Source organism: Perca flavescens, chromosome 3, assembly GCF_004354835.1.
Source record: "Perca flavescens isolate YP-PL-M2 chromosome 3, PFLA_1.0, whole genome shotgun sequence".
Lineage (NCBI taxonomy): Eukaryota > Metazoa > Chordata > Actinopteri > Perciformes > Percidae > Perca > Perca flavescens.
In genome coordinates, this window is record NC_041333.1 from 14814374 (window position 1) to 14840598 (window position 26225).

The 26225-nt window shown below is 39.5% G+C and overlaps 1 protein-coding gene across 2 annotated transcripts in view; it reads right to left on the reverse strand.

Moving 5' to 3' along the window:
- Positions 1-8604: 8604 nt before the first annotated feature.
- The window catches only part of stx1a (syntaxin 1A (brain)), a 64674-nt gene continuing 47053 nt past the window's right edge, over positions 8605-26225 (reverse strand). Inside the window, exons 5-10 of one of the 2 annotated variants that reach the window (XM_028573543.1) lie at positions 24716-24789; positions 24252-24360; positions 15131-15204; positions 14896-15030; positions 12530-12640; positions 8605-11225 (exon numbers count right to left, since the gene is read on the reverse strand). In XM_028573543.1, coding sequence (XP_028429344.1) covers positions 11148-11225; positions 12530-12640; positions 14896-15030; positions 15131-15204; positions 24252-24360; positions 24716-24789 — 581 coding nt within the window. In that variant the 3' untranslated portion in view covers positions 8605-11147. Of the gene's footprint in view, positions 11226-12529; positions 12641-12884; positions 12996-13450; positions 15031-15130; positions 15205-24251; positions 24361-24715; positions 24790-26225 lie in introns of both variants that reach the window. The other variant, XR_003692194.1, reaches the window with a different exon arrangement.

Below are 26225 nucleotides of genomic sequence, written 5' to 3' on the forward strand. Positions count from 1 at the left end.
GGCCAGTGACCCAAGTTACAGAAAAAAGGGGGGGCTTACATGACTGCAGTCTTATAATCTATACTTGATAAAACTTAATATAAACATTTATATTTTTATATATAATTAACAGTGTGTAAGCCTTTGAATTAAAGGAACATAGACATGTTTATCAACTTACATTTAACAGGTTGCTTACTCATGGTTGTCATGCAACTAGTGGACAGGATATTGGATGATTGGCGTCACTAGGCTCTTAGTTCTTCCATCAAATTTTAAACACAATAAATCTAATTTATGAAATCACTTGGATGTTCTTTACAGCCAAAGCAACATTGTTTTTCATTTTAAATTTCTTAAAAGTTATAAGACACCAGACAGCACTGCCATTAACTCAGACACAGTGCCCCTGTTAATCATCAGTACTCTAGGTATAAAATAGACAAACATCTTTAGCATGAAACATTAATAACCGTGCATAATTAAGCTCCCTAAAAGCTTGTTTTGATTCTTAATGTGACATCTCAACATTGAAGGGCATTTACTTTTGTTCTTGCTTGCGTAAAAAAAGTGATTGTCGAGGTAGGACAGCAACATTAAGCAGTCTGATTTTTTATTTTTTTTTAGGCTTTTCTGCCTTTAATTTTTGACAGGACAGCTAGGTGAGAAAGGGGGAAGACATGCAGGAAATTGTCACAGAACAGATTTGAACCCTGGACCTCTGCATCGAAGCATAAAGCTCTCAGCATATGTGTGTCCGTTGTACCCAATCCAGCCATAGCACTATGATATTTTCAAATGGCTTTCTTGTACGAATGGGGATGTCTGCTGTTGTGGCCCTAAGCCTATGTCGTGCTCTTTTACTTGATGTGTGACAATGAGCTCTCCAAATAAACTTGACTTAAGTTGATTCCTTGGCTTGTACCTTTGTTCCTACATGCACATATAGCTGCAAGCATTTTAACGAGGTCAATTAATAACATTACGTTTAGACTTAAACACAAATCTTTACTCACTAACTAAACTTAATAAATGTAGGCAATGTTTGTGAAGAAAAAGTAACATGAGCTTAGCAGTAGATGGATAGATTTAAAAAAAACTTTTTGGTACAGTATATTATTCAGAGGCAACAGAGGACAATCAGGGTAGTGCATATCAGTCGTATGTGAGGAGGGTGCTACAGGGAGTTCAGAATCCTGATGGCTAAGAGAAAGAAGGAAGTTTGTGAAGGAAATAGGACATACCAGAGAGCTGAGTATTCAACTCAAGTAATCAACAGTCACACAAAAGAGGTTTGAGCAATCCAAAGTAATCACGACAGCAGACAAAAAGACAGCAGAGAAAAGCATATTAGAAATGTCATGCAGTTTGGAGAAACACATTTCAATTTGATCTGTCGTATTTAATGATGTTACAGTGCGACTACTTTGTGTTAGTATTATGTGTCACAGCTCCGCATGTGGGCGGAATTCTGCACTAAAACGTTTGGAAGATACCCATTGGATATGTCTAATTCAGACTGCTGCTGAACAAACCCAAGACTATCATCCAGGCCTGCAGAGGAAGTGGTTTCTTATCTCCTCTCACAGACATCAACATAGTTGTGGAGCAGTAGTAGATTGGAGCTGAACTGTATGTCAAATATGTTGCAGGAAAGGGTGGTTAGTGGTTAGCTGTGGTCTGTGAAGATGTGTCATAGACAAACTCTTTTAAAGAAAACATTGTGGATAATACATTGTGATGTGTAGACACAGAAAAAGATTTATTTTCTCTTCTTTCCAGCACCCAGTTTGTCTTTTTAGATATTATTCTATATATCATACTGTAACATAATAAAGAAAAACACAGCATTTAAGCATGGCTACCTTATAGTGAATAATCTATATATTTTCTTTTTTTGTATCAGGGCTTGACATTAACTTTTTGAGGCACTTGTCCTTTGGACAAGTACATTTACGTTTCACTTGTCCATGAACAAAAGTCACTTGTCCGGTAAAGAGATGTTTTGCTAATGCAGAATTTGAAGAAACCATTGAAAGCATACAAACACTATAAACATTAATACAATTCAGTTTAAACAGTAGAAACAAATGTGTCCCAAGAATAGATTTCCCCTTCAACAAGAAAAAAGGATCTCCAGACTCATAATACAAAGTTATACTTTGCACGCCGGTGTGCAGAAGTTAATATATTGAGATTCTAAGTGAATATTTTAAAGTTTCTCATTACTTTCAGATTCCTAGTCAATATTCTAAGTTACTATGTCAATTGAGATATTTTGAGATATTGAGTCAATATATTGAGATTGTAAGTCAATATTTTGAATGTTCTCATTTTTGCTTTGAGATTCTTAGTCAATATTCTGAGTTACTAAGTCAATATATTCAGATACTGAACCAATATGTTGAGTTACTAAGTCAATATTACAATACTAAGCCAATACATTGAGATTAAGTCAATATTTTATAGTTTCTCATTACTTTGATATTCTTTGTTTATATTCTGAGATACTGAGTCAATATACTGAGATACTAATTCAATATTTTGACCAGAGGTAGTGGTGACTTGAACTTATACTATATCTAAAATAATTTTGTAGACATAACAATGGATTTTGCCACTAAATGTTGGTGTCAACGTGTTTTTTTTTTTTTCTTTCTACAATTTCACTTAACAAGGGATCCTTTAAAAAGGTGTAGCTACTTTACAGTTGATTATTACCTGATATTTAATCCGCTACAAACGAGTAGCGGAGCAGCTAGTAACGTTACGAGGCAGAGAGCCAGCCGTCAAGAGTCAAATTAACTTCATGCTTCATCCGCACAAAGCACACTTCTATCGCCACGAGTGACAGCTTTATTCGGCTCGTTTTCTGTGAACGATGTGGGGACGGGGTAACGTTAAAGCGTAGTTAGCATGCTAACGTTAGCTAACTAACACCGGCTGCCTGGCTTGCTGGTGCTTTCTTGCTGTATCGCTTACAGAGAAGGAGCTGAACAGTGGGCTGGGTCTAACGTCAGCGGTCCGCTCTCCCGCTGCTGCTGGGTCTAACGTTAGTTAATGTATTTGTTTCAAATCGGTAAAGTAAAATCTGTAACATAAACGGAATGAGTGGCACATAATAACGTATATAATGCTTCATCCACACAAAGCACATTGCTATCGCCACGAGTGACTTCTGTTTTCAGCTTGTTTTCTGTGAACGATGTGGCGAGGAGGTAACGTTAAGGTGGAGTTAGCAAGCTAACACCGGCTAGCTCGCCGTGCTTTCATGCTGCTTCGCTTTCGGAGAATGCGCTGAACAGCGGGCTGGGTCTAACGTTAGCGGCCCGCCGACCCGCTGCCCGGGATTGTGGGGTAAAATATGTATTTGTTTCAATTCTGTAACATTGACGAAATATGTGGCATTTTGTTTTGTTTGAGTTTTAACTTGTCCAGTGGGGCAAGTAAATTTCTCTTCCACTTGTCCTACAAAAAATCCACTTGTCCCGGACAAGCGGACAAGCCTTAATGTCGAGCCCTGTTGTATGATCCTTCTGCTGATACTGCCTTATAGACACATTTCATTAACTTTTCTTAGGGCATTGTTGAGCTATTCAACATCTGCTCCCATGAGGACAATGTTAATGAATTGTTCAGACAAGTAAATTTTGGAAGTAGAAACCGTTGTGTTTTGATGGGATATTTGCAAGCAAAACAGAACTCTTTATTATGACCTAATTATTACTAAATGCTGTGGTGCAACAAGACCTTACTGGTAAACAGATGGAACTGAACTTTGTTTTATACGGTATGTACTTAAAATGTAAGTCTTAGTTCTAAATCCTTGGATGTTGGTTACAAAATACCGCAACTTAATGTGTTTATTTGAAACACATGTAATGTTTATTGTCAGACACAAGTAGAGGAAGTAAATGTTCTGTGTGCTTTGACTGTGAGGAAAAGGAAATGTAGTTGCCTTACTAAAAATGGGAAGTAATTATTTGCAATACAAGAACATTTCAGTTCATGAGCTGGACAAAACTCAATAAGGGATATTACGACAATACGACGAAATAGAGGACGAGTGGGAGTATTAGGCTCAGACCACATTAATGCCTGTATGATTTGTTTCTGTAAAATCTGTAGGTTTTTCAAGTGGCTGGGAAAAGTATTACACCATATGACATTACAATAGTTTAAGTGAGGCTCAAACAACGTTTTGTATAAGGTGAGAAGTGCTGAGTGCGGGAGAAAATAGGCTCGTTCGAGATGAACTGCGCCTCGCCTGTAAAGTAGACGAGAGCAGGCGGCAGCAGCGGGGGGCGGTGACAAAAGTCCGCTCTCAAGTCGGACAGTTTTCCAGCTGATTCCAACCATAGACAGTATATAATGGACCAATAGACCCCGTTGCTCTGGACGGAGACCAGTGAAGGCTATTAGAAGCACTTTTCCGGTGATGGCCAGCTTTATTGCGCAGCCTCCAACTGAGAGAATGTGACGTGAGCAACGTGTCTGAAAGTTGTAAGTCTTCTGGTAGCTGTGCCAAGAGAAATCTCAATCATTCCCAATCTTACAGATACGGAGACTGTAGGTATATGTAAGGAGATAACATGGGCACAGGCTAATTATTGATCACTAACATGCTAGTTAACATTAGTAATTAAACCTAAACATCTCATGTAAGTCGAAACTGCCTGCAAGCTTCTCCTGTACTATACGGTAATTCCTCTACTATGCGACAGTAAGTCACTTGGTTATGACACAATCGTTAGCCTATTTTTACAAAAACGTCTGCTACGGAGCCATAACGTGAGGTACAAGGTAATGGAGCCTTTTATACATTGTCGTGTTTCTTTGGAACTAAACAACGGACAAATAGAGTCTTTAAACGCTTCAGATGTAAAGTTATTCGCAGTCAAGTGACGTAAAAAAAAAAAAAAAATGGCGGTCAGCGGAATGCTAACAGGAGGTGATGGCCAGTTAGCAACAAAATGGCGCAATGATGGCTCGATTTCTGAAGCGAAGCTTACCCCCTTGATTCCAACAGCCTTCAGGCTGAACAGGAAGTGACACAAACACTGTGGTCCGATTCCGATTTAATAAAATGTTATCAGACCCATATATCAGATCCTACACAGTCTCCAGTTGATTTTATTATGACAGAGTAGCTGTCAAAATTCTCTACATGCGATCTGTTGCTGATTTTAATTACCAACAGACTGTAGATGATCCATAACCTGAACAGATTTAGTCTCTCTGACTTCTAAACGTAACTATCGGCCTCACAACAGGTGTTCTGTACAGAATAAGCCTTTAAATCAGACAAATAGCAGTTAAAATCCCTCCGATTAAAAATCAATAAAAAAGTTTATATAAAACGTCATCATGTTGAGTCGATTCTGAACCAATCAGCTGTTCGATCAGCTGAGAGGCCGGCGTTTCCCAGCATGCAGTGGGTCCACCTGCGTCCGCCTGGCTCTTGCAGTTGGTGAAAAGCAAATGCGCTACCTGCGTCTCAGAACTGCGGCCGCCTTGGTCTCGTGAGATTATCGTTGCCCACGTGTGCATGACGTCAGAACAAGTTGGGATCAAGTCGGACAAGAATCTAACCGGCATGCATTGGGCGGCGATCGACGGTGATCGATTCTGCGCAGATCTGGCTCATCTCGAACGAGCCTAATGTCTTACCCTGCGTTCATGCCACCTCGGAATAACAGGCACCGCCCCCGTGGTTACGTTGTTTTTCCGACTGGTAGCGTTCACATGGTCGGGATCATAGACAGTATATAATGGACCAATAGACCCCGTTGCTCTGGACGGAGACCAGTGAAGGCTATTAGAAGCACTTTTCCGGTGATGGCCAGCTTTACTGCGCAGCCTCCAACTGACAGAGACAACGTAAATGTGACGTGAGCAACGTGTCTGAAAGTTGTAAGTCTTCTGGTAGCTGTGCTAAGAGAAATCTCAATCATTCCCAATCTTACAGATACGGAGACTGTAGGTGTATGTAAGGAGATAACATGGGCACAGGCTAATTATTGCTAACTAACATGCTAGTTAACATTAGTAATTAAACCTAAACAGTTAATGTAAGTCGAAACTGCCTGCGAGCTTCTCCTGTACTATACGGTAATTCACAGTAATTGACAGTAAGTCACTTGGTTATGACACAATCGTTAGCTTATTTTTACAAAAGCGTCTGCTACGGAGCCATAACGTGAGGTACAAGGTAATGGAGCCTTTTATACATTGTCGTGTTTCTTTGGAACTAAACAACGGACAAATAGAGTCTTCAAACATTTCTGATGTAAAGTTATTCGCAGTCAAGTGATGTAAAAAAAAAATGGCGGTCAGCGGAATGCTAACAGGAGGTGATGGCCAGTTAGCAACAAAATGGTGCCATAGATGGCTCGAGTTCTGAAGCGAAGCTTACCCCCTTGGTCGGAATGCGTGCTCTTCTTCTTCTGTTATATTGGCGTTTGGCATAACACCTTTTTGCATTACTGCCACCAACGGTCGGCCGTAGCCGAGAGCATCAGGTGTGTGAAAACATGGAGGCCACAATAAAAAATGATTTTCTGCTGTTTTCATATGCGAGCATCCAAACAGCACATCGACAGGTGTTTGTTTGTGTTATCTGCAAGACAACCAACGGGAAAGGACACGGATAATGTTTTTTTTTTTTATACGTGGGCCTATTTATGAATAATTTGAAACATATTATGTTTGTGTATGTTTCTTGGAAGAGGCATTTGTCCACAATAAACAGTTTATTGTCATTAAAATATGTTCAGTGAACCGAAGTTGCCTCCATCAAACGTCAGTTGTCAACAACGCGTCACCAACTGGGAAACTCGGGTATCAAAATCCAGCCCAGTTTCCGACCTCTGATTCCCAGGGGAAGTTACGTGAACGGTGACGTTTTCACTCGGAAAAACGTTTTTCCGATGTCCATGAACGCAGGGTAACTTTCTATGTCAATGGTAACTTCCAGGAGAGTAGTCAAACACCCATACAGACACCCAACACACAGTGGGGACAAACACACATACACACACCACAGACACAGTGGGGACAAAACAAGGGGAGAGAGGCACACAGAAACGGGGAGAACAGCTGCCCACATAACAGAGATAAATAAAACAAGTAGAAAGTTACTGGAGGGTAAAGGTTGCCTTGCCTTTAAAAAGAAGTACTCCTCTTTTATTCTCTCTCTCTCTCTCTCTCTCTCTCTCTCTCTCTCTCTCTCTCTCTCTCTATATATATATATATATATATATAATTTAAAACATAGTAGTCACAAATTATATGAAAGTATTTAGTCTGTAACTTCATTTAAATGTAGCTTATAATACTTTTGTACTTTTACTTAAAGGAACAGTGTGTAGGATTTAGAGGGATCTATTGGCAGAATATAATAATAATATAATTTTTTCATTAGTATATAATCACCTAAAAATGAGAATGGTTGTGTTTTCGTTATCTTAGAATGAGCCCTTCATATCTACATAGGGAGTGTGTCCACCATGCTGCTCGCCATGTTTCTACAGTTGCCCAGAACGGACCAACCAAACACTGGCTCTTGAGAGGGCCTTTCACGTTTACTTAAATGCCACCATAGGTTCTACTACACTCTAGGAACGGGAGGGGTGAGGGAAGGGGTATTCAGTTGGTTACAATCTGCAACAGCACCGCTAAATACCACTTAATAGTACACCCTGGTTATTTAAGTGAGATTTTAAATGCAACACTTCTACGAAATACAATGTTGCTTTTGCTAAAACTCTTTAGAGTTGGTGACCAGTGCAAAGTTTTCACGACTGAGAGTCAGGATGGCCACAGTGATGAGAAGAACCAAGTTGGAAAATACAAGATTTTCCCTCCTGAGACCCAGCCCATTGACTTATGTCCACTGTAGTGGACATTTGAGTTTCATTCCTCTCCTTGGAATCTTTTGTGCAAGTCTCTTAATTCTTGCTGTACTGTACAGAGGACATCCTGGGCTTTTCAGTGATGTGTTATTTGATTGACTGGGAGGCCGGGAACCGCCTCTATCTTTCAATCCAAAATGGACTGCATAGGAACAAGCACATTTTATGGAAAGATAAGAGATGAGTCAAATATTGTTTGTCTATGGTTTTGTCATATATTTTCTTGTTCATTAAGGTGTTAGGAATCATATATTGAGTTCTGATAGAAACTACATTACGTATCTTTTGAAAAATGTGCCATTTTATGAATGTCAATTATAGTGGACATCAGGACTATCTTCATGTAAATAATGACTCCACATCTACCAAATTTGTCTGTTTTCGTACTCAAATGATCCTGTTGTCCACTACAGTGGACATTCTTTAAATATCTGTGATAAATAAAAATAAAATTTAAATTGTAAGATGTTTTTTTAACCTTAAACAGGTATGGAATCACAAAAAAATCTGACTCGGAAAAACTAAATTTTCCTTGGTTCTCAGGAGGTTAATGGACTTACAGAAATATCCTGTCTCTTTAAATGCACTTATGTAAAGCAACGCACACACTCTTTTTTTCAGACAATCTTTACTTGAAAAACAAAACAAACTTAAATGAAACCAAACCATGTCATCACAATACACCACAAAGGCAACAAGTTGAGTAGGCAACATGGTAACATGGTTGCAGTTTCTCTGCATGTCTGAAAGCAGAAATTATTATTTTTTTTTTACAGGGCTACTTTGAGTTCATGCTGACACTTTCACGGACTCATGTTCACTCATGAAAATGAACATTGAAGTAGCTCGACAAAGAATATGCTTAAAGCTCGGGGTTTATAAAAAGACATAAAACAACAAATGTTTGTCACTTACAGACCAGAATTATCAATCCAAACCTGACTAGACTCAATTTTAACATCTTATTTGAACATACTGGCAGTGTAGATAGCTTTATATCAGTTTACACTTTATAGAAAACAAAGACACAGGTGGCTAATAACAAGCACTCACGTTTTCATCCCACGACTCACACTCGGCACGTTCAAACATGTAGCTACAAATAAACACACATATATCCTCTTTCCCATGCACACGCAACACTGGAGCAACGGCCAGAAATGCTGCACAACTGGTAAGGCCAGATGAAGTTTAGTACAATAGCATGGCTTCCATAAACTACAAGATATGACATTAGAGAATGTTTGGCAGTGTGATGATTCTACGAGCTAACTACCCAACATGTCGTCTGTCCCCTTTGCATTAAAAAAAACAAACCACCACTTTACAGTGAACTAAACCATGCAGGGCTTTTGATGGGAGGTAGAGGACATCAGAGAGAGAACGTCAAAAGAAAAGATAAAGTAAATAAAGATATAGCTCTATAGAAAACGTGGCTTTGCAGATTAGTGGCCCATAACTTTGCCTGTACAACACAAAATAGACATCACAACTGAATAAATGTCATATTTGGAAGATGGAATGTATTAGTATAGTGTTACATATTTAGTAAATTCAGGAATTCACTTTTGGAAACATCTTATTGTTGACAACACTCAACACTCAGATAAACAGTTTGCAGCACCACACATTTACAAAATAGCAACTCATGCGAAAACACCTCTGGCCCTGTACGCCGCGTGTAAAATGTGTCGTACAATATAATGCACCTTGTAATAGATTGAATTCATGAAAACAGGAAACTGAAAATGTAAATCTGTTGTGTCTTTACTCTGTTGTGTGTCTGCGGCTGTGTCTTTGAGTGTGACTGTGGTTGTGGTTTAGGCCAGCGTTCCCCCAACAATGGAGGCAATGACAATTCCCAGAACCACACAGCATATGATAATCATAATTTTCTTCTGTAGTGTTAAGTGTTAACAAGAACAGATAAACATCAATGGCAGCAAATGGGGAGCAGAGGAAAACATGTTAGAGATATGACTTTACTTTAATACATTACAATATTTATAATGATCAGAACAAAATGCAGTTTAGAAGAAAAGCAGAAGGCAATATTTGATTTTAATGTAGCTGGGTTATGACGTTGTTGGAGTTATTACTGTCGTTTAGAAACGTTTCCACATCCTCTACTTTAAAAACCATAAATATTTGGTTCCTGCATTTTGATCATACCACATCAAACAACATACAGTACTTTCACACATGCCACAAATGTGAATGGTTCTCAAATTTAAAGCCACTATGTTTAGAATATGGAAATCCTCAATATTGGCGCCATCTGGTGGCAGCAAAGAGTGTAATGTGGCAGACAGCAATGCATGGAGCTACCTCCTGCAATAATCCTAAAGATATGGCTGAGCCAATGTTCACAGGGATTGTGCATTGTTCTGCAAAAATCTACACAGTGGCTTTAAAGGTAAATAATAAAACATGTCTTTTCAGCATGCATCCCTCTACATTCATAAACAGCCAATGTCCAACTTGTAAACCCTGTGGAATCAACAGTCTTCATCAATTCTTAAAGGACTAGTTTGGCATTTTGGCAGCCAATAGTTAAATGAGAGGATTGACACTGTTCTCATGTACGGTAAAAAAAGGTGGAGCCAGCAGCTGGTTAGCTTAGCTTAGCATAAAGAGAGTTATCTGGCAAAACAACAATGTGTATTTCCCATATGGTAGAAGTACAGTATTCCTTTAATGCTTAAAACAAGGTGAAGTTAATTATTTTGTAACTGTGACCATGGACTGATAAAACATTATCAGGATCAATGTTACATACATCTGTAGTGAGAGGCTGGCTGTTCATGAACTATGCTGAGGTATAAGCACTTTGAAAATGATTTGGGTCTTTGATTCAACACACGTTTGTTTTGATGAACATAACCACCTTTCTGCAGCTTTGTGTTTGTAGAAAAACATGCAAAGCTGTTCAGCAGACTGCAGAACATGCACACTACAAAGGTACACTGTGTGAATCATGACACAAACAGACAAAAAGCCCAAGTTAGTTCCTCAGGACTTTTGACTGTAAAGAAGGTTTAGAAAACATATATTAAAAAAATGCACGTAAAAGTTATCGTAAAATATTTGAGTGCACAGGGCATTTATGCAAGCCTGCTTTCTACTTCATGAGCAGATCCTGACTGCACAATACAGACCCCCCACTATATAGTATATATTAACTGCTGAACATATGACCCTAAGAAATAGGCATCACGTCCTGTCCTGTCTGCTCTGTAGGGATTTCTTAGAGTCCTAACTGAGTCCAACTGCGAGGCAAATAATGAGGACGGTCAGACATGCTGCAATACAACCTCCTATCAGGATCACCTTCTGGAGGGGAGAATAGAAACAAGGAGGGCAAAGTGTCAGCAAATGATTCAGTGGATTTAAAGAGAGAACGAATGAGAAACAGAGAGAAAGAAGAAAGGAAGGGAAGAGCACAGTCTATGATTATAAGTGGGGAATAATTATGTGGTTGACCCTTGTAGTAGATTGGGGTCATGTGATGTATGAAATTCCTCTACCTTCGAGTGCTATTATAGATAGTCACCAATAGGTGGCAGAGGTGTTCCACTGTGATCTAGGTTGTTAAATTAAGGAATGACGGTAACCAGTGAATAACCCTCTTTATGAACTGTAAACCAGTTGTTCCCAGTTGTTGTCTTATTCGCTTTAAGCCGTGAGTTACATGAGACGATCAATACCATTCTGATGTATGGTCGAATAAGAAGCTGGAGCCAGCAGCTGGTTAGCTTAGAATAAAGACTGGGAACAGGGGGAGCAGCCAGCCTGGCTCTGTCCAAAGGTAACAGACTACACCCAACTCCTCTAAAGCTCACTAATTAACACTTCTTGTGTAATCCAAAAAAACATTTTGTGGGGTTTATTGATGTATTACTAAGAGAGATGGAATTTACATTTGTACCACTACCATTTGGTATGGTTCATGTGGGACATTTCAGTAATTAATAGCCGTGACAATGATTCTGGTATTCTGGTGTGTGTGTGTGTGTGTGTGTGTGTGTGTGTGTGTGGTCCTGGAGCTACCACAGTGGTGGTTTTAAGTACTTTGCCCCTGGCCCAACAATCGTGCAAGATACAGTCCAGAAACTTTACAGGTGTGTAGTCGGGGTCAAAATGAAGGCAGAGTTGGAAAATGGGTGTGCGCCGGAAGTAGCGCGGTATGAAGTAGGAGAGGCGCCCGCCACTTTACGCCCCTGGCCACTTATTTGCATTGCGGCAGGTGTGATCCCATCGCAAGATAGTCTAGTTTAACCATTACCTTTAGCTATTTTGGCATCTTTGCCTACTAACTTACTAGATTTCACAAACCTTTAGCAGCAGGTGGTGTACAGGTGGGCTATTGTTTGTTTGATATTGATAGTGATTGATATTGATTTCATATATACACCCTGGTAACTCCAGTGGTACACCCGGAGTTTGAAATCACTGATTTCGAATATGTCAAATACACACAAAACACACATGCTTCACATGCTCCAGATGCAGAATACATGCACACACACTGAGGACAGACTACAATATATACATGCAATGCGTCTGAAGTTATTTATCACTTTCATATGTGATAGCATGTTTGTGCACATGCATGGTTTGTTGTATATGTGACTCACCCTCCGGGCTTTACTCTGGTATTTAACCGCCTTCTTAGTGTCTGATACTGCCCTCTCCACATAGTCTACTGAGTGCTCCACATTGTACTCTATGCGGTCTATCATTTCCCCCTGGGAGAGGTTAGTTACAGAGGAGGTGTGGAAGACATGCAGACAGGAAGAAGAAAGAGGGAGCAGATGTGGATGCAGGGGGAGGAGGAGGAGTGGATACAGATGGAGAGGAGGTGAGGGGAAAGGGGAGGAATAATGGGTGACAATGAGGACAGAAAAGGGGAAGCAGAAAGGGAGAAAGAAGAAGAGGAAAAAAGAGGAAATAATGAGTTAGTTGGTAGAATGTTTGCTTCTTGAATCTCACCCGTTTGCCAGTCTTTTTGAACTTTTTGCATTTTGGGATGTTCTCCTTTGCCTGCTCCACAAATTCGTAGGCGTCCAGCACACTTCGCTCAATGTTGTTCACCAGTTCACCCTGAACAAAAAACAAGAGACACATTCATTGTATAGTGATGTCGAGAGCTCACATTCAGTACCATCTTTAACCACACTGAGATTTAGATTCCATAGATGTGTTTTAAGTCACAATTACAATGATGCCTAGTGTAATACTTAATATATGAGCATCGGAGAGAATGGGAAAGACTGCTGTATTGTGAAGAAAAAATATATTAACTGCTCTTTTCTTTTCCTATCTTTATTCATACGTGTTCCTTCTTACTAACACTATTATTTATGAAAGCAACAGAAGTCATTAACCATCAGCATTCATTAACAAAGAAAGCCTAATATTGCTATATTGTTAAAACAATAGTAATAAAATAAAGAATCAACCCTTTTGCATGAAAATACATATTAATATGAACCATGCATTCACTGCAACAATGATTTAAGTAAAAAAATAAAAAAGTGGATTCACAGGTAAATTACCTTTCTGTATGAGAAGGGGAGCGCTGTTCTCTGTTCTCTAGAGCTTAAGAGTCATTGTGGTGGTAACAGTGTTGTGTAAAAAAAGAGGGAAAAGAGAGTGCAAAGCTGATAAAGGCAAAATTAACAGTATAATCAGTAAGTATAATCTTAAAAGATGTGGCACTGTGTTAATAAAGGAAGGGTTAGTTAATTACATTTAGAGTTTTCATAAGCGTGGCAAGAGAATGAAAGAGTTTACACACAAACACAAACAAATTCTACTACTACTAATAATAATATGAATTATCTGACATTTAAGCAATTATGACTTCCACATTAACATTATGCCTGCTATTGCATTGTGCTATTATTCATATGACTTGCACGCAAACATTTATTTTCGTATTCATCATTCAGCATATTTTCTTATGCATGTCTTTACCTTTCCATTTGCATAATTCAGACTGACTATTTCTGATGAGGGAAACAGTTCATCTCTGTGGGGGGTTCAACCCACACACTCATGCAGTCACATTTACAGGCAAGACTACCGATTTAACTAAAGCTCAACACTTAACTGAGATAAGCAAAGATAACTCTTACGCTTGAGGATAATGTGCGTATGTGGCTTTAAAGAAGCTAAAGAATAGTAAGAGAACATATTGTCGAAGCAGTCATGTTCACAGCTCACTAGATGATGTAAGTACCTCAGCACAATGTACTTTATAGACTCAGACCATCTCTGTTCTCTGACAGAATAACATTTCTAACATAGGGCAATGAGAAATTCTGAAAAATTCTCAACTTACAAAGCCAAAGCCCCTGTAAAATCAAGGTTTGTTTATAATTCAAGGCTCTTACAAAACAGCAAATTAATGCAATGCTGTTTAGTTTCCTTACTGAAAGTCCCAGATGTCAGATTTTCCTTCCAGCTCATGAACGCAGCATGATAATTATGTATTTGAAAATGGCAGAAATCCCATATACAGATTCCAATCAACTGATCCTTGAGCCAATAATTATCTGTTCCAAAATTCTGTCTAAATTTACGGAGATATTTGCAAACAGAGAACCAGTTGGAGCTGAAAACATAACCTCCATCCAACTCTGTACTAATTCCCTCTACAACTTGTATGTAAATTAAGACTGCTAGTAGTCTCTAGTGGAATTATTTTCATGACAGGGAGAAGCAGCAGCTGCTGCAGCAGGATAGCTGGTTAATGATTTCACCATTGTGAACACAGTATGCCACTGAACTTTTGCATTAGCCAGGGCACAATTTCAAACCACTGACAGGAAGAAATTCTAAATCTACAAACAGGAATTTTGTATATCTTCTTTATATTGTCCATGTTGGCAGGTGGATTGCCAATTCATGATTGTATTTGCAGGTTTATTTTCACATGCATTTGGCTGAGCCCCAAACCACACAGCTGTAGGTACTGGGAGTGGATTGACGTTTTCACCTGGCTCTCCACCAGCATGGCCATGTCCATGAACATGTCATGAAGCTCTCTGATGCTGTTTTCCAGCTTGATGATCTCATTGTGCCGCGTCTCGATCTCATTCATAGCTTGCTCGGTGATGTTGTCCATAATGATCTACGATGGTACAACAGATGGAAAGAGTTAAGAAAGAAGTAGAATTAGATTCAAATTCAAATTCACTCACTCAGGATGTTACATTTGTTGTATCGCTTACCCCCGAGGTAAAGATAGCCGGGTTGTCACTCTCTAACATGCTCTCCAGCTCCTCATTTGTTGTGTTTCTCCCAGCTAAAAGGACAAACACACACACACACACACACACACACACACACACACACACACACACACACACGTAAACATCTATAACAGCATTCATGTTTGTAGGTGTTGAAGAGATTTACCATGTGTGTGGATAATACAGTCAATTTAAGCCCAAGATTTAAGAAGTGTAGGTGCAATGCTATCGGCTTAAAAGGTTTTCCATACTACAGTGGATGAAGACAACATTTGGAACAACTAATACAACGCCCTAATGATAACAGCCCCCCAAGTCTGCCTGAGGACGAATTAAAACAAGTGTTTGCGACTCTCTTTTCCACATGCTCATATTCTCTCTATCCAATGAGCAACCCATACTGCATTTTAAACTCTTTATTCTTGCATCTTTCTGAACAGCAGTGGATGTGAAAATCCAGATAATTTAGTCTACCTCAGTGGAGTAGTCTACGCAGGTATACGCAGTATACCCACTAAGAAAGCTCCAGGATTTCCATATACCCACTTAAAAATGCCCACTGGTCTAATGTATTGTAGTGGGTGTGTATCAGTGGTTCCCAACCTGGAGTCAGGGCACCCCCAGGGGGGGCGGCAAAGATCACAGGGGGGGCGCAAGTCTTTATCTGGTTTGAGGTTGAGGTAAAAAAAAATATTTGCACATGCTACACAAATTATGATAATACACTAGAATATATAATGTATACAAAAGTCTGTATGAAAACTATATATTTTGTTGTATCCTCGTTTTTCCTGATGCCACGGCATCACTATTTTATGAATGAAACATGGCGGAGAAACGTAACAGTGCTGATAACTCCTCTGTATCAAAAAAGAAAGTAAGGCTCTATCTCGAGAGTTACCTCAACTTCGGTTTCGGGGGGGCTCAGCTTTTCTTAGACATGAGTAGGGGGGGCGCCAAGGAAAAAAGGTTGGGAATCTAACTGCATTAGACTACACCACTGGTCTACCTGTATACCATCATTGATGTGTGTGTGTGTGTGTGTGTGTGTGTGTGTGTGTGTGTGTGTGTGTGTGTGTATGTGTGTTTGTGTGTTTGTGAATTTGTCAGCATTCAACCAGGCATCTCAAATGTTAATTTGAATGCAGCCTAAAACACAAGCTCAGTTAGAATCCCACAACCTTTAGCCTCACACTTCAACATAACTTCACTCATTTAAACACGGCCCTGTCTAAACATTTACAGCATTACAACTGAGTGACCTCTAGCCTGATATGGTCTGCTCAGCAGTTCAGACATCTAACACTTAACCCCCACTCCTTTCACATTGGCCAGTCGGGCATGTTTTCTTGCCATAATAAGGTCTTCCACATCCAGCTGCTTGTCCAACTAATATGAGGATAATCAAAGGTGTAAAATGACTTCTCATATGGCTCCCATTTATAGTGTGTCTCGCTTTCTCTGTTGATCTATTTGTCAAGGTGGATTTTGATCTGTTTTGAAGCATTAAAGGAATATAGACAAAAATGCTGATGATTCCCTTTTTGCATATAGCATTTGTCCTACATCACGTCTTTCATCTTGTGCATGACATGAGTGTCATTTACCTCTAATACTGTTGGAAGAAGGATCAATGAATACTTTGCATGTTTTGTATTCTGTTTTGAACAGTTCCTATCTCTGTCGCTCCAGTTTATAAAACCTTCTGAACAAGTTTGATTTTCTTGCCTTTAAAAAGATGTGACCAGTAACATATGAAGGTAAGGCACCGCATTTGGAGAAAAAACGCACGTCATGTAGAATTACGGAGTCAGAAATCTCAATAATGTTTGATAGGATCAGAACAGTTTGGGTCAGTCTGAACATTTGTTGAAGCCATTAAGATTTAATCTCATACTTGCAGATAATCGTTTGACATTTCCCTTCCAACTGACAGGAAAGGCAAACAAGAGCCAACAGGCCTCATAATGCTTGTAGTTTTTTGAGAGTAACAGAAAGTTAGAGACATCACCACAGCACATCTTGCTGCTTCTTCCTGCTGATGTGTTTGCTCCTCGTTCCAGAGAGAGCTGACCTACTTTATGAACGTTTCCTCACCTCTTCGCTACCCCTACATTCATATTATTGTGTATGAGTGCTTACTTCACCTGCAGAGATGCTTCTCTTGGGCCCCATGTCCGCCCCACTGACACTGTAGGTCACAGTCAGACTGTGTCAGCATCATCTCCAATCTTTCCTTTGCACATTAAATCCTATGTAGGGCTAGATACAGTATATACAGTACAGTACTCCCTGCGTCTCTTACTAACCATTAATTGGTGTGCAGTTCGAGCTGAGTAGTTAACAACACAAAGACTTTAAAGAAAAGTAATCTGCAAGTTGCAGCGCGTCAAGGAGCATCTTGTGTAGAAAGAGAATGTACAGTATGTCCTTGTATTAGCCGACTACTTATATGTGAATATATATTTTTTGATTTTAAGGACTTTAAAAAACCTAAAGAGGTTAGAGTATTGGAGTATTTTACAAGATAAAAAAGCAATAAGGAAAAGAGAAAAGACGCTTTTAAAAAAGACTATAAGCAATAGTAGCTCTGCCTACTTAGCTTGCTTATGAGTTATTGTGATATCTATTGGTCAAGTTAAAATGCGTCAAGACCGCTCAAGCTACAGCTACAAGGGAGACTTTTATTATTTTTGAGAAATATGGATATCTGCAGAGCGCAAAGAAGCGCAAAGAAACAGAGGCAAACATCTAGCTGGCATAGCTAAGATAATTGCTTTTGGTGGGGAAGCGTATCTATGTTCCCAGGATCATATGTTCCCCGGCTTAATATCCTTTTAATATGACACAATAACAAGACCTTTTAAAGGTTTTAATGTTCTCAGCAATGTATGCTCCTCTAGGTCAAATGTTCAAATCCCCCACCTACGTTAGCCTACTGATATTATACTCTGGGAAACACCCTCAACAATTTTTCAACGATTTTTACCATTCAAACTGCATTTGAAATGTCCATCTCCGTTGATGATGAACGCAATTAATTCGAGAATATAGCACTTAGTAGCCTGGAAACCAGATTAATCTGCCATCTTAGGTTTAATTCACATCTGGCCCCCCTCACATTTATAAAATTTCAACCGAAGAGAAACTGGACGGACCAATCACAACCATGTAGCTCACAATTTTATATTAAATTGCATCCAGAGGCATTTTGGTCTGTCCCCTTGGAAATCAAAAATGAACTGAAAGGTTCCAGACTAATACACATTTGTGAATTAGTCCTGCTATGCCAAGCTAAGACCTTAGCAATCTCTTACATTTGTTTGGATCAAGAACATAGGACCCTGGGAACATAGGGGTTAACCCTGTTGGGGAAAGCGTCATATTTTACTTACAGACATAAAAGTGGTGTCTATATTTTCATCTAACTCTTGGCAAAGTGTGTATCCTAAAAATGTAACGTGATTAAAACACACTGGCCAATTAATTTTCACCCATAATGTAACTGTATAGACTTTAACAGCTACTGTAGCTTTGTCAGATATCGCTCTGCTTTTTCTCTCTGGACCTTCAGCAGCTGTGGCTCCTGGGAGATTTTGAAGGCAACAACAAAAACCTCTATTCATGACCTAATCAAAGTGTATGTGAGTGTGTGTATGTGCATTGTGTTTGTATGTGTGATGGAGGCCTCAGTGCAGAGCAGGTAGGTAGATGGTGAGTGATGATGCTCAGGAGTCAGAGCCGATGATTGCCTTCATGAACAGAATACTGATGAAGCTGTCCGTTTACCGCTGCATGAATTTGTGTCCATGGGTGTTTCCGAGTGTACTTTTATTCATTTATCTTTACATAAACGAGGCCTATCGTGTCTAATCCAAACTTCATATCCATATCAAAGCAATGAAATTCAGTTAGTTGTGGTTAAGTGGTCCCGCTGTTTATTACCGGGCTTGAGATTCTACTCATGTTTAGCATTTTGCAGTTTGACAAATGAGGGGACACAAAGAGGAATGAGACCACATTCACCACATCACTGTGATCAATTCCCTATTCTCCTGGCCTCTCTTATAATAAATAATCCCTCTATCATTAAGGCTTAAACTACAACATTAAAGAGGGTCACAGTTAGAGTTGAAGGACAGAGAAGAGTGACAATGAGTCATGGATAATTGTGAAGAAGAAAAAAAAACAAAGGCACTCTAGTGCTACCCTAACCTATTTAGCTCACTTTCCACGCAGACACGCGCACATGCGCACGCACGCACGCTTGCACGCACGCACGCACGCACACACGCACACACACACACACACACACACACTTTTTTTTAAAGCCCTGACAGGCTCCGAGGGATTCTCTTATTTGTAACCATGGAGACCCAAACCCTGAGAAGCCTAATATGAAGCCAAGAAGTCTCACTTCACCCACAGCATTTATGGACTATTAAATCATTCATACTATGTTGCTACCAGCAACATTATTTCATTTCAATTGTTATGTAACACAAATGAAGTGAGCCCCCCGAGGAACAGAATGAAAATGCAAACCACACAAATGTTCACACACACACAGAGTGAAAGTGGCAAATGATTTTGATGCTCCTGTTCAATGCAATTTCATCTGCAAAGGAACAAGAAAAGCATGTATCTGCACACATATAGGTCAATCTGTTTACTATACAGGAGGAATATGTTGGTGTACAGCTCAATCTGTTTACTATACAGGAGGAATATGTTGGTGTACAGCTCAGTCTTTTCCCCCCGGCACTGTGAGGAACTAAAACATAATCAAATGTCAAAGAGGCCCTGTGATGCCTGTGACCAAAAGCCAATCCACCCTACTGGGCCTGCCTTTCTGCTTTTGGAAGCAACTAAATTTGTGATATTCTCAATCAAAAATACACAAAAATGCTCCAGAAGGTGAAGAACAGTTGTCTTGTATTGTTATTAACCTCCAATGAGTTATTTTAAGAAAATGAAAGATATTTGCCTTTAAAGGAATAGTTTCACATTTTGGGAAATGCTGGTTTGCTTATTTGCTTCTTTGCCAAGAGTGAGATAAGATTGACATAACGCTTACATCTTTCAGCTGTTAAACTGGAGCCAAGAGATGACTACCTTAGTTTAGCATACAGTAAAGAGTGATAGCAGGTAAGAACAGCTGGCCTCACTCTGCCTACCATCACCTCTAAACTTCACTCATTAACATGTTGTCTCTCATTTGTTTGACTGTAAAAAAAGTGTGAAAACGTTGTGTGGTTTTAACATTACATTTTTACCCTTAGAGTTTTGTGTATCAAACAAGATAATGTGTTATTAGTAAGCTTTAAGAGGTGCTAGTAGGCTGACTTTGTTACATTTTGGCGGAGCCAGCTGTTTCCGTGTTTCCAGTCTTTATGCTAAGCTAAGCTAACCGCCTCCGGCTTCATAATTACCGTACAAACTCTTGGCAAAACAGCAAGTAAGTGTTTCCTTTCTATAGCTCAGCAGCTAATTATGGAAACATTATTTCAAAAGAAATAAATGTTTATTAATGATATAAGCTAGGGGTCAGTTATCAAAACTGTTAATTAATACAGTGTATCATATGCAGAAATCGCTTGCCTTGATATATCAAAGGTGCGACAGAAGTATCAGCAGTATCCTATATGTTTTCTTTAACTAAGTGCATTTTGCTGCTGGGAACAAGTGCAACCATTTTATTCATAAAGAAGAAACCCAAAGGGTTGATGCAAATATATTTGGACTTGGGGTTACTCGTAGAGGCAAAGAAAACGTTTTGTCTTGATATGACATGTTTATACTACGTCACAGTGTTGGCTTCCTGTTTTTCTTATTTCTGTATCAATAGGCGAATGGGAAAGAAGGGAAGCAGCAGAGGAAACATCGATACTCAGTCTGACAGACCAGCCTCGGTTTCCCTCTGTGTGTGACACACTCTTATTGATTCACACACAAACAAGTCAAAGAGGTTGGCATAACAGAAACACAGCTCTCTTGCCATATAACCCCCAAAGGATTTAAATTGTGTTAGATCAAAATCAGGTCTAATGTAATCTGAAGGAAATGCTTTAATAGATATTTGCAATTTTGTTTCTCCAAAACCAAAAACTGCATTTATTTGTATGCCTCATACTCATAATGTCCCGCCTCTCAATCCATCTCCGTACTCTCCCTGCAGGTCTAATCCCTTCCCTGACGACAAGTAATATCAGCTAAGGCCTCCTGTGACTCCACCAGCTGATAAATCAAATCCAAATCAATCTGGAGGAGGAAAAAGTGAGTCAGACGTGTGTGTTTTTTTATTCCATGACGATGTGTTTGTTCTTTGATTAACCCCAGAGAGTAATGTGTGTTGTCATTGCTGTTCTTTTTACTGGGACACATTCAGTGGGTAGTCGCACGCGCACATGCGCACGCACGCACACGCACACACACACACACACACACACACACACACACACACACACACACACACACACACACACACACACACACACACACACACACACACACACACACACACACTGCATGTGTCTGACAGATGGCCAAAGAAAATTACATCTGTGCCAAGTGCCCTGCAACATAACTGCTCCTGCTCTACTCTGCTGTTACCACTAAATGAGTCATATTGTTCTGGTCTGCATGCATGTGTGTGTGTGTATGTGTGAATGGTGTATAAGGTGACTGTATCACGGTGACTGTTAGGGGCAGCTGGCATGGTGCAGCCTGCCAGGATGCCGTGGCAGAGGCTGTGGCAGTGTCTGGTCCAGGAGCCTGGGGCCTGCAGCTAATACCTGTCAAATCATATGACGCCTACAGTGTGACACGAGTGTGAGCAGCTCCAATCGGAGCTGCAGCAACCTGGCATGTGCACGTATATGGGTGTAGGTGTTGGTCATGTGGTGTTTTGGAAAGTGGTTTTACTGTGAGAGTGGTTGTTTTGGTACACACTAAATGAAATACTCTATGGATGGGATAAACTGACATTTTCCATTAACAAAACAATTAAAGGACAGTTTGTTGGGTGGGGGGGGGGAGGGCATGATAATAGTTGGATGTACTCCTGGTTTTACGTGATGCTGGAACTGATGCTGTCACATATGTACACTAAGTGTTATGCATTTATTATGTTTTCTGTTTAAGTCTGTGTTCTGTGTTTTACCTGCCTGCCAGATAAATTCCCCTCTGGGACAATACAGATGAAGTTGATGCTGAAGTGCATAAACAGCCGACAGCTTGGAGCTGAGATTTATTATTTTTAACACCCACGTTAAAGCCTCCTTTTTCACTAATAAAAAATGTAAAAAAAAAATTGTGAATAAGTAAACTGAAGGCAGAAGATGATTCAGGACGTGGTTTTATAAATCAAACTGCAAGTCAACCTAGAGCAGGCACGCAGCTACCTAGGGGGTGCTTTAGCCTCGTCACAAATCTGCTTAGTCCCAGATAAACATTTTAGTATTTTTTGGGTTTTAAATATGTATGTAAATATGTATTAAAATATGTAAAAGTCAATTACCAGCTCTTTGGATCCCAATACAATTCCTGGCTGCGTGCTCACCCATGTACCCTATGACGTGTGTGTGTGGGCTGAATTTTATTAATTTCCTTTCTGACATTGTGATAGCCATTTCATCTGAAACATTATTAACAATGCACAGTTGTCTGATTATGCATATGGAATACATTAACTTCTTGTTGTTGTTGTCACATCTTGGATGTATTGTGTTGTTATTAATTGTGGCTGCATGGGCGCTGTCCGGTGCTGAATTCTTTCACCTTTGAATATTAAAGATGTTTTTGTCATAGCCTTGTGGTACTCTGTATAAGGCTTATAGCTTTTAAGTTGAATATGCTTTGGCTAAATGCAATTAAAAATGACACTTATGTTGAACGTTCTCTTAGCACCCCACGTATTGTTCTAGCTCCCCCCTTGGCGCCGGCCATGCAGTAGAATCAATGGTATTGGTGTCAATGCATTTATGGTTACTTTACCTGTTACACAAAGTTAAAAGAGTTAACAAAAAAGATGAGACAATGTCTGTTAAGTGTTTGTGATACTAGCAGGATGTTGTGCTGATGAAGCTTTCTCCTGCCAGAATTCACAAAGAAATGGCTTCAAAAACCGAAATGAGAGTGAAGGTCAGCTTCAGCAATCATTGGACTTCTCACCACATGAATTTTAACTGATTTGTTCTTAACATTTTGAAAAAAGAAAAAGAAAAACAATGCAGTGCAGTGCTGCAGTAGTCTATAATTCTGACATGAACTTAGAGGAGTACACAGTAAATAATACATATATAGTAGTACTGGCACATCTTTACGTCACATACTTAGACTATGTAGACATAGTAAGGCTCTTAAAAAAAATGTATGATAATGGGCGCCCGGATTGCTCAGTTGGTAGAACAGGCGCCCTGCGTAGAGGTTTACTCCTCGACGCAGTGGGCCCGGGTTCGACTCCGACCTGTGGCCCTTTGCTGCAGGTCATTCCCCTTCTCTCTCTCCCCTTTCATTTCTGCAGCTGTCCTGTCAATAAAGGCCTAAAAATGCCCAAAAAATAATCTTAAGAAAAAAAGTATGATAACGATACTGTGCAGGTATAGAGCAATTTTGACACTTCACAAAGTGATGGAGAATTGGGGCGCAGATAGACTTTAGTTCTTGTCTAATTACACATTGCCCCTTACATCTACCTAATAATTGGGGCATGATGAAGATGAAGTTAATGATGCTTCGGTGAAGGATAAAAGACATGCATGGAAATATAATACTTTTTTGTCTCATGTTGTAAAAAAAAAACTTCATGAAATCATGAACAGCTGTTTTGGACAGAAACCACCAAAGCCGACCAAAAGTTTCAGACAGTTTACAGTGACCCTTGTTTGAAAAGTATGTTGTCAAATCATTGCACATAAATAACACCTTGTTTTTGGTATGAGTTCATGAAACTTCAATGCAACATCAGTGTTTAACATTTAAAAAAGAAAAAGCACAATAACCAAATACTATGATTGGGAAGAGATGCAGATGTGTTTTTTAATATGCGTGCAGTCAGCATGAAGGGTGGTGGAGGGTTTAGTCTCCCAGGTTTACTCACTGATCTCCAGTTGTCTCTGAATGCGTCCCTTGCAGCGCTCCCTGTAGTCTGACTGGGTGGTGTTGTATTCTGACATCACCTCGACAAACTTACGGGACAGTGTGGAGTGCTGGACACACAGCGAGGAACAACAGCAGTAGACACCGTCTTAATAAGTCATTTAAATTGTATATGAACAGGGGGTGAGCGGGTGCAAGCATACATTGTCAGCCAGTGTTGCTTCTAATCTAAGTTAGTTGAGTATGTACTGTGTTCACACTGAAAAGGTGACACAATTCAGGAAACTCAAAGCAGTCAGTAAGCATACTAAAAATGCTGGATTTCTGAATGTGTTGATTGGCCCACAATGCTCTGGACAGAGGAAATGGAGGTGCTGCAGGTAGTAGTGACTGATTTTGGCAAACAAAAAAATTACATTTTTAAAACATTTTACTTTTTCTTAGTAAAGTTTCACTGATGTGTACCTGTGTCTTGCGTATCCTCAGGTCAGCTGATGCCTTGTTCTGGCTTTCTTCTTGCTCAATGGTTTGCTGAATACCTACAATTTAAACGCAAATGTACATTGAAATTAATACCTTAAGATGAAGAAAATACTACAGACTGCAGTGCTGGTGGCGGCCTCTAAACATGCATTACACCACACAAGAAAAAAGTATTGGATAAAGAAACATACTGATGATTTTAGTGTTCTTAGAGCCAAAATCTGGGGGTGGCACACTTGCGCCAGAGGAAAGGGGATGAAGTTCATAAAATCAAAAAGATTTGTATTGATGAGAGCAGAATGTGCTCAGAAAACCTTATGGCCATCTGCCAAATAGATCATAAAACACTTTTTTTTGTGTGCAAAGCTGACATTTTGACCTGATGGTATGTCAGAAGAATTTTTCAATTTGAGGAGATCATTATAACCCACATTTGTTTTTGAGACACCTTGTTATCAAGCTTTAAGTTATTTATAATGTATTTATTATTGTAATATGCACAATTACAGAGAATCAGTCACTGGCAATGAAATTCTTTCATCTCAGGTTCCCTCTAACAATGCTCAAACAATATGTATAAAAAAAGAAATAAAAACACACAAGTAAAAATGGGAATCTTAGATATACAATAATAAATAAAAATGTGGTCAGTAGTTATCTGAACCAAAGTGTGTTTCTACAGTGAAGAAAATTGTCTCCGGCTTCATAACTCACAGCATAAGTAAAAGAAAAAGAGTTTCTTAATTTATATCTGCAGGCCAATGATAAAAGGTGTGCCAAAGCCGGTCTTCTAAATATAAATTAATTTAGATATTCCTAAATCTACCAACATTGTCATCTGAATAATTTGTCTTCTGTTTTTGAAGAAATTAACTTACTGAATGCATTTGATTGAATATTATTGCAAAGCAAAAGACACAGTAAATGATGCCAGCAGTTTGACAAATGGGTCAAAATGAGGGCACGCACACACACACGCATGCATGCAAACAAACACACACACACACACACACACACACACACACGCGCGCAAAGGTATCCTCTGGCAACAACTAATGTGAACTGGAGTGACACCATTAGAGGCCTGTGATGCAGAGCCTGTTCTGGCCAATAGCACTTGTGTGTATCAGCGTATGTGCACACAAAACTGTATGTGTATGAATGTGTGTATCAGTAGGCACGCAAGACGAGAGATTGGGGCTATTATCGTCTCTGCACTGAAGTTGTGCTCCACTTTTCTGACAGATACTGTATACAGATGTTTTATCTCTGACCCCTATTCTTTGACACCTGAGTCCCAGGGAGGCACAGGACACTGTATATACTGTAGTATCTTATATTGCAAACAATTTGTTATGTGATGGACACAGAAGTCTGGCATGTGAATATGAGAACATTTTCATATGTGCCAGAGTCAAAAGAAAAAAGGGGAAGACGAGCAAGCTATGTGGGTGGGGTGTGATTAAGGACCAGCTACACATCCTTTATGCCT